The 10,251-nt window shown below is 37.1% G+C and overlaps 1 protein-coding gene across 1 annotated transcript; it reads left to right on the forward strand.

Annotated features, from left to right (window-relative positions):
* Positions 1-8,380: 8,380 nt before the first annotated feature.
* LOC121983034 (phospholipase A1-II 5-like) lies at positions 8,381-9,857 on the forward strand. The gene has a single exon (XM_042536021.1). It carries the CDS (start codon positions 8,413-8,415, stop codon positions 9,751-9,753), a length of 1,341 nt encoding a protein of 446 aa, XP_042391955.1. The 5' UTR covers positions 8,381-8,412; the 3' UTR covers positions 9,754-9,857.
* Positions 9,858-10,251: the final 394 nt, after the last annotated feature.

Genomic DNA, 10,251 nt, shown 5'->3' on the forward strand with positions numbered 1-10,251 from the left:
GCATGACCATGCACTTAGTGGTCTCACTCTATCAAGAATATCGATGTCACTCCCATCATATAGGAGGGATAGATCCCATCTACATCACTCACATCCCTCCGCATAATTTGTTACATACCCAGTAATCGCCTTTATAGTCCACCCAGTTACGGGTGACGTTTGACGAAGCCAAAGTACGTAACTCCTTATATAGGGAACCATGGTGACTTCAGGTCCAAGGACTAGTAGTCATACTAATAGCCACATGAGAAATTATATGACACTCATATAATGATCCATGATAGTTTCTCATGGCGGGCCATTCAGTATACATTCTCCAATGTATACCCATGTGTCAACTTGATATCTCTATATCCATGACTTGTGAGATCACGTCATCGAGTTGACCTACATGCTAGTCTCATCGCATTAACATTGTCCCTGAATGTTAATACTTGACTAGGAATGATTAAGAGTAGTGTTCCCTATATCATCTCACTATCGATTCAACCAATCGATTGATATAGGTAAGAACCTTCTACTTAAGGACGCTATTATACTTAGTTATTTGGCACCAATACAAGTAAGTATAATAACCAAAAACAAATGCATTTATTTATATACAAGAATATGATACAACGAGTCCATACATCAATCATAAAATGATTGGCTCTAGGGCTCTAACTAACATATAGGTCGCAACTAATAATGCATCTCCCTAATAGAAGATTGGCAAATTAGCCTACACTATCATAGACCTAACTATTTCAAGAAGAGTCCTATTTCTTCTTTTAACAAGCCCATTTTACTGTGAAGTTTTAGAGATAGTTAGTTGTCTAATAATCCCTTTCTCATTACACATTGTCTTGAACTGATCAGACAAATATTCACCTCCACGGTCAGTGCGCAAGGTTTTAACCTTATGTTCCAATTGATTCTCAACTTCGTTCAAGTAACGAATGAAGCAATCTAATGCTTCATATTTGTGAGAAATCAAATACATATGACCAAAATGTGTGAAGTCATCAATAAATGTAATGAAATAAGAACTCTCATTTCTAACTTTCAGATTCATTGAACCACAAATATCCAAATGAATTAATTGTAATGGTGATTTAGCCCTAATAGTCTTACCAAATAATTTCTCAGTTACCTTTCCAGTAAGACAATGCTCACATATAGACAAGTTAATCTTAGCATGAGTGCCTAAAAGGCCCTTCTTAGCTAATATATTCATTCGTTCTTGTCCTATATATCCTAGTCTAGTATGCCAAATTTCATCATTAACATCAACATTACTAGTAAGAGCAATGTTTGAAAAATAACTATCATTATTATTTAGTTCCACATCAAGAACCATAAAATCATTTGTTATATAACCATGCCCAATTAACAGAGAGTTAATTCGAAGTTCCACACAATAACTATAAAAATTTACATAATAACCTAAATCAAGAAGACAAGTGATGGAAACTAGATTCCGTCGAATCTCAGGAGCATACAGGACATCATATAGAAACAAGGTTCGTCCACCATGTAGGTTGAGCTTGCAAGTGCCAATTCCTTTGACTTCAATTCTTGAATTATTTTCCATATATATCCATTTGTTGTTAGCTGGTACCCAACGGTACTCCACATATGTAGCTCGATCACGAGCTACATGGTTCATTGCTCCTGAATCTACAATCCACAAAGGATAAGAATCAACTAACAATACTGCACTTGCAACATAATGTTCATGGAAAGAAGATAAAGATGAATCTACCTTTTTAGACTCAGTACAATCTCAAGCAAAATGACCCTTCTTGCCATAGTTATAGCAAGTCAACTTTCTCTTAGGTCTTTATCCATATTTCTTTCCTTTCTTCTTGATTTGGTTTTTAGCAGCAACAGCACTAGCCTCTTTTCCTTTTTCCCTTTCCTTTTCTTAAACCACTTTTTCTTATTCTTGGAACCAAAACCTTCAGCTACAAAAGCTTGACCAAAGATCTTTGTAGATTCAATCCTCTCCACCTCAAGTTCAATATAGCGTGAGACTTCAATGAAAGTCTTGATACTTTTACTATGAGTCAAATTCTGTTTCATCGTTTCCTAAGAATCAGGAATTGAACGGATAATTGCCTGAACCTGTTGTTCATTGGTCAACTCATGGCCGACAGTTTTTAAGTCTCGAATCATGCTACCCATCTCCCTGAGATGTTGGACTATGGTAATATTCGAACATTTTTTACATCTATCAAACTTAATTGTTAATTGACGGAGCTTACTGAGATTTACTCCGTTCTATTTCTCTCTAAGGGTTGCCCAGGCAGCATAAGCCGATGGTAATAGCTCATACTCAAATATTAAGTCATCCACCATTGAACTAATCAATATTCCCTTAGCAATGGAGTCCTTCCTTTTCCATACCTTATAGGCATCAAGGTCACGTCTGTGCTACGATGTAGAACCATCAGCCGGTTCATCCATTAATTTGTTAACACGTAACATAACTTTTCATAACATAACTCTGTTCGTACATAACGACAGAAATTATTACATGACTCAAAAACTAAATGGGCTAATATTGTTCGTACATAATGACAGTAAACAAAACACTAGTAACATAGATAAGCTAGCACTACTCCCACTAGGATAAATGCTAGTGCAGTGGGCAATTGTATCCCATTCATCCCAGACTCGACGATGGCATGATCAGCCTCAGAATCATCCTTTAGATCCAGGTTTAGATCTATTTCTAGATATACTACACACTCGTCTGGATCTTCTTATGATTCTTCAGAATCCATTTCTAAATCCTCTTCAAATTCTTTGAGGTTCATTTCTGGATCCTCTTCAAATTCTTCGAGGTCCATTTCCGGATCCTCCTCAAATTCTGTGGGATTTGAATCCTCCTCAGATTCTGCAGGATCCATTTCTTGGGGATCTGGATCCTCTTCGAATTCTTCAGGATTCCATTTTAATTGAAGTAACTGCCGACACATCTCTGAATATGAGAAGCGCCCTTCAGAATAATCCTATAGTTAGTATGCTATATCACTGAGATGTTCTAGTAGTGACTGAACAAGAGCCCATCTTCTGTCTTTGTCTTGAACTGGATACCCTTCTTGCTCGAGTTTCCAGAATATCTGATTGAACCAACCAATAAGCCAACCAACTCCGTGATCCGGGTCATATTCCAGCTCCTTGATGTCCTCCCAAAGCTTATGTTGTCATTCATATCGACTTGTCATCGTATATATTGTTCGTGGTATTTGAAATTGAAAATAATGATGTCATACAAAATCGACAAATCGGTAACAAAAATCGGTCAAATTCAATTCCCACATATACATAGAACAAATATATACAGAATACATAATGAAATAAGAAAAATAAATTTTCTTTATTTGGGGAATCTTATGTGACTGACACATTGGATATGTTGGCCAGCTCTTGTGTTCAGTCTATTTTCCAATCAGAACTAATCTAATTGGACAAGAATGTCTTATCTATGTTTGTTCTGGTTTATATCTAACTCATTTTAACAAATCTTGACTCATTAGGTAATTTGACTTATTTGATCAAATTTGACCTACTAGAATAAATTTGGTCTGATTTGATTAGCCTGACACATGTAATCAAAATATCTCAATTAAATCAATAATAAACTGTTTTAGTTAAATCAACCAATTGTTTGAATCAGATCTAAGTATTACTTAATCAAACTGATTTGATTAAACCAACCAATAGTTTGAACCAGACCTAAATTTGATTCAACTAAGAGTTGGTTCAATTTTTTAATTAATTAAATCATAAATTAATTAAACATACATTTAATTAATTAAATATTTTTAAAATCTAATTAAAACGTCATTTACTCTTTTTTTCAACTAATAAAAAACTTGACGTTTCTTTTTTTATTTATAAAAATCAAACAATTTCTTACTCATTGTGCTTCATCAAAAGCATTATTCATTTTTTTTACTTTTGAATCGATTGAGTTTTCAATTAAATGAATCAATTAATTAATTGATTAAAATATGATAAAAATAATTTTTGACACGTATTCAATCGATTGATGAATCAATTAAACACATGAATTACTGTGTCATGAAATTAATCGATTCAAATTTTTTTTCAATCGATTTAAATGAATGAATCAATTGTGTAATTGATTAAAACATGGAAAAAATTACTGTGTCATCAAAAATATTGTTCATCTTCCCCGTTTTCCCTTTTTCTTTTTTTTTACCCATGCTCCTCTTCCCGTAACAAATGCAGGGCCAACGGATCTCCAGCCTTTCAAACATAATTCTCTGCGTTCGCCGACCACGGAAGCCTGTGCCCTGCTGACGTTAATCGCAGATCACGATTTCGTTCAGTGGCCGCACGGAAGCTTGTGGCCTGCTGACGTTACGTTAATCGCAGATCACGATTTCATTAAGCGGCCGCAGATCACAATTTTGTCAACAAAATCGCGAGCGAGGAAATTCTAGGGGTTTTCGTACACTTAGAACTAATGGTTTTGATACCAATGTAGTATCTAACAGTATGAAACAAATACAAAATAAAACGGTAAATAACTCACAGTGATCTCCCGAGACGAACTTGGTCATTGTTTGATGTCGAAAGAGCGATCACGAACCGATATCGAAAAGCTCTCATCAAGGTTCACGAACCAAAACCCTTTGCTGCTTGAATGTTCTTCACCGATATCGTTCCTGCTCGCTTGTTCTCTCTTCATCTCGATTGTTCCTGGACGCCAGATTATATAGGAAGAAAGCATCGGTGTGTAATCGATGCTTTGATGGCCTTCATTGCATTAAACATTGAGGGAGATGAACCAATCATCTCCTCAACATTTAATGTTGCAAATGTTCATTTGCAATGTTTCGAATCTTCTGCCAACATCTCTTATATGATTTTCGACGATCAAAAAATTATGTTATATTAGGAAAACTTGATTTAGTATTAAAACAACAAATTGACGAAAAATTTAACCTTTATTGCCATGAAAATGATGAAACAGATCGAGACTTTGATACCAATTGATGGAACTTAATTTTTCTCCTAACCACATGAATTCTAGGAGTGAAATAAGAATTCGAATTGAGAAAACACATGATACGATCTAGTTTTATCGAAAACATGACATAATATATAAGTATAAACAAAAACGACAAGGAATATGATTGAAGAGTCATTCTCCTTATCCTTTAGGGTGTGTTTGGTTGAGGGTTATTCTGGATAACCTTGGTTATCCATCCAAGGTTATCAATAAAAACTCTATTTAGTTTAGGTAATTGATAATTCCCGAGTAATGTTCCATGTCCGACAGGTCAGCAAAAGGGGCATGCAACCAGGAATCGGAAAATCTCAGAAAACTAAGGTATTTCTTGATTCCGGGGTCAACGAATTTTTTTACCCAAAATACCCTCGGATAAGATAAACATGTGACAAAAAAGAAAAACATAAAGGAAAAATAGGAAAATATAAAAAATAAATTTTAAAAACTTAAAAAAAAATTTAAAAAATCATAAAAAAATTTAAAAAAAATTGTAAAAAAAACTTAAAAAATAGAAAAACATTAAAAAAATAGGAAAAACATAAAAAAAAAAAATGGGGAAAAAGTAAAAAATAAAAATATAAAAAATATAAAAAAAACAAAAAAACATAAAAAAAATTAAAAAAAAAACTTAAAAAATAAAAAAATGTAAAAAAACATTAAAAAATGTAAAATACATAAAAATTTTTTAAAAAAAAACATTAAAAAATGTAAAAAAAATTTAAAAAATTTATAAAAAAAATAATAAATAAATAAATAACTTAAAAAATAAAAAATAAAACAAAAAATAATATATATATATATATATATATATAAAGAAAAACGTGAAAAATAAAAAGTAAAAAAAGTAGAATTAAGTATAATTGGTTTTGTAACCGAGGGTAATATAGTAAAATATTAAACTAGGTTATTCATTAAAACCTTCAAACAAACAAATTTTTGTTGCATTACCTAGATTGAACCAAATAACATTTGATTATGTTTTATTTCCCAAACCTTGGTTATGTGATTACCTAGTAGTCACATAACTAAGATTATACATGATAACTTGAACCAAACACACCTTTAGTGTCGTTTGAAAGATCCTAAGGAAGAAGAAGAAGAAGTGGAATCAAACGAAGATCTTCTAAGGGATTTAGAGGTGATGACATCAAAAAGTTTTTATCAATAGGGAATACGAAACTATGCCAAAATATAATCTCCTAAATCCTTAGGGGCCACCTTTTATATAGGTAATCGATTCATTATCAGCTCATATATGATAATGTATCGGGTTAAAAGGTTCTACACATTCAACTCATATCTGATATTCTGAAATCTAATAAACTTAAGTTATATCACTTTAATGAATTTAGTTTGTATCATATGCATAACTTATAATTAAATCCATTAATTAAAGATAATAACTAACAATTTTATCATGTGCTGGCAAACTCGAATTGGTGAAGAAGGTGCTCCAACATATTCAGTATTTTTGACTTTCCATCTTACTAGTTCCGTGTATAATGATCAACAAGATATAAATATGTTGCTCCTTTATTTAGTCCTCTATGCATTTGTCCATCTCTTAGGCGGCAATGTGCCTGGTAAGAAAGAAGGCGGCAGATACGAACTACAGGATTTACGGACTTAGAATTCAACTCTACTGCCGATGTTTTTTTTTACTTGATTCACTTATAAAATAAAATTTGAAGTACAACTTAGGCATATTTAGAGATTTTAGAGATCGGTTTTTTTTTTATAATTTACGTTTTCAATTTATTCGAATCGATTAATCATAGACGTGATCAATCACGCCCCTATAAAAATTTTGGATCGGTTATCAGTATAAATTTTAAAAATACTCACGTTGAAAACGATCCGCAGTCAACCTCTACAATCGGCCCATCACGCCATGCTCCATCTGGGTAACTGATTTGGTGTCACTTTCCATCATTTTTCTTCAGAAATAGAATACGTGTCTGCTTGTCGAAAATTTAATTTTAAATATCCATGAAACATCTTACCGCTGTGCTCCGGGCCCACTGGAAAATTTTATAGCTCAGATCTTCTGATTAAAAACAAATGAATTTACGATGGATGATTTATAATAACGATTAAATTTTATCTTTATTTTATATTATAATTTGTATCAAAATGGATAGTATCTCTCATTCGACGTTAGATTATCTAACTACTTATACACTATCGGCAATGAACGAACATCGATCGTTCATCCAAACTTAAATTATAATATAAAAGGATGATATATTTTTAAAAAAAAATATTATAATTGAATCATGATTTTATAATTAATTGTGGAAAAAATTAGCCTCCGAAGTTAACGGAGGATTTCGATGGTGGTCCCGCCTGTCTTCTTGCTTTCCTGGATGACAGTGTCCGTTTGGCTGATGTTTTAGATCTGGACTAAAATAATATTATTTAAATCTTTGCTAATATTTTAAGATATGGTATCAGTAATAAATTAGAGAATGAAAGAGAAAAAAATATTTAAAAAATAAGAGAATGACAGAGAAAAACGATTTTAAAAAAATATTTAACGATTATTTTCCATCTGGAAATGGAATGATACGATTTGAACATTATTATTTCAATTTTATCGTATTAAGAGAGTGGTAATACGTTTCATATACAGTGGATAGATAGGGATGGCAATTTTCCCCGCGGGTTTGGGGCCCCGCGGGGAAAACCCGAAATGGGGATGAGGATCCCCGATTTTTCGGGGATGGGGCGGGTTTGGGGCGGGTATGGGAATACTATCCCCATCCTCGAACCCGCCCCGAATATTATTATTAATAATATTAATAAATAATAATATGATTTTTTAAAAAAATACTAATAATAGTGTTAATATTAATATTAAAATTTTTGAAAATATTATTAATAATAATATTATTGATATTGATATTAATATTAATATTATTATTAATAATTATTAAATAATAATAATAATAATAATATAAATTAATTTAGAAATGGGGCGGGGATGGGGAATCCCCGAACCCGTGGGTTCGGGTTCGGGGAATCCCCGAACCCGAAAAAATGGAAACGGGGCGGGGATGGGAATGGCAAACCCGGCCCCGCCCCGCCCCGTTGCCATCCCTATGGATAGATTAATCGCAGTGTATAAACTCTTTTTCTATATTAAAGAGCAAAATATATAGAGAAAAACAAAGAGATTGTATTTAGCTAATTAGCTTTTGAAAAATTAATAATAATTATTTCAAAAGATTAATATTTTAGTCCAAAAAAATTAATAATTATTATTTTAAAAGATTAATATTTTAGTCCAATCAAGGAGATCACCAACCGATCCATATCTTAAAGACTCTCCTTTTAATAATAATTATTTCCGGCGATCCTCTGCCCTGCGGCACTCCCACTTCATGGAGCAAAAGCCTGCCGGCAAGACTCAGCGCAACCCGACGTGGCCGGAGCTGCTGGGCTCCGACCACTGGTCCGGCCTACTCGACCCCCTCGACCTCTCCCTCCGCCGCCTCATCCTCCAGTGCGGCGACATGTGCCAGGTCACCTACGACTCGTTCAACGGCGACCCCCGCTCCAAGTACTGCGGTAGCTGCCGCTACGGCAAGCGCAGCCTCCTCTCCGACGTCTCCTTCCCCGGCGCCGACGACTATGCAGTCTACGACTACCTCTACGCTACCTCTGAAATCCCGCTCCCGGACGATTTCCTCTGCTTCTCTCTCGCAGGCGACCACGCCTGGAGCAAGGACTCCAACTGGATAGGCTACGTCGCGGTATCGACTGCCACCGCCGGGAGGCGGGAGATCTACGTGGTCTGGCGGGGGACGATCCGGACGCTGGAGTGGGTCGACGTGCTCTTGCCGGAACCCGTCAACATCGACTCCATTCTCTCCTCTAAAGCAGAGGCGGCGGCGGTGGATTGCAAGGTGATGAAGGGGTGGTACGTGATCTACACATCGAGCAACCCGAACTCTCAGTACACGAAGCAGAGCGCCAGGGACCAGCTCATGTCCGCCATTAAAGCTCTGGTAGAGCTCTACAAGGACGAGAGCCTCAGCATAGTGTGCGTCGGTCATAGCCTCGGCGCCGCCCTCGCCATCCTGAGCGCCTTCGACATCGTGGAGAACGGCCTGTCGGAGACCGGCCCCGGCGGGGAGACGTTCCCGGTGTGCGCGGTGGTGTTCGGGAGCCCGCAGGTCGGGCACAAAGCCTTCAACCAGCGGCTGGAGAAGCTGCCCAACCTGCGCGTCCTCCACGTGAAGAACAAGCTCGACGTGATCCCGCGGTACCCGAGCGGGCTGCTAGGCTTCGCCGGCACCGGCAAGGTGCTGGAGGTGGACAGCCGGAAGTCGCCGTACCTGAAGGAGTCGACGAACCCCGGCGACTGGCACAACCTGCAGGGGATCCTGCACGTGGTGGCCGGGTGGAACGGGGCCGACGGCGACTTCAAGCTGCAGGTGAAGCGGAGCGCGGCGCTGGTGAACAAGTCGTCGGAATACCTTAAGGACGAGTTCCTGGTTCCGGCGTCGTGGTGGGTGGAGAAGAACAAGGGGATGGTGCTCGGCGGCGACGGCGAGTGGGCCCTCGCGCCGCCGCCGGACGACAGCGTCCCCGTGCCGCTCTCCGCGCAGCAGAAGGGGAAGCCGGCGGAGGCAGAGGGGGAGCAACAACCAATTCCTGTACCGAAGAAGAGAACAAACATGCGATCGCCATTCTCTGCCTGTTTCAGAGTGGCTCATTAACTCAATCAGCTTGAATTCTAAGATTAATTGCTCCTAAAAATGTCTGAATCCAGTTTCATAATTCCATTAGAATCCAAGAACTATTAATCGAGATTGATTCAGCAGATCGAAAGTACTGTTTGTTGTATTTTAAGAGAGGAATTGCATTGTTTGCTGCTACATATAGACAAGAATGTCGATATATACTGATATGGTGTATAATGATAGGGTCCGACCGTGGGAAGTCAAGGAGACATGATAGTAAGAAGTTAAAGGGATGTGGCAGTCGGAAGTCAAAGAAACGTGACAGTTAGAAGTCAAGGGGATGTAATAGTCAGAAGTCAAGGAGGTGTGACGATCAGAAGTCAGGAGGACGTGACAGTCAGCAGTTAGGGAAAAAAGAAGAGGGGTCGTCTGACATCATCAGTCGCATAGTCGCATTCTCGGTTGGGTGCTTACAGATTAGGATCCCAAATCTGAGACATAATATGCAACCGGGGGTAATGCCTGACCTGATCC

This window comes from Zingiber officinale, chromosome 5A (genome assembly GCF_018446385.1).
Source record: "Zingiber officinale cultivar Zhangliang chromosome 5A, Zo_v1.1, whole genome shotgun sequence".
NCBI lineage: Eukaryota > Viridiplantae > Streptophyta > Magnoliopsida > Zingiberales > Zingiberaceae > Zingiber > Zingiber officinale.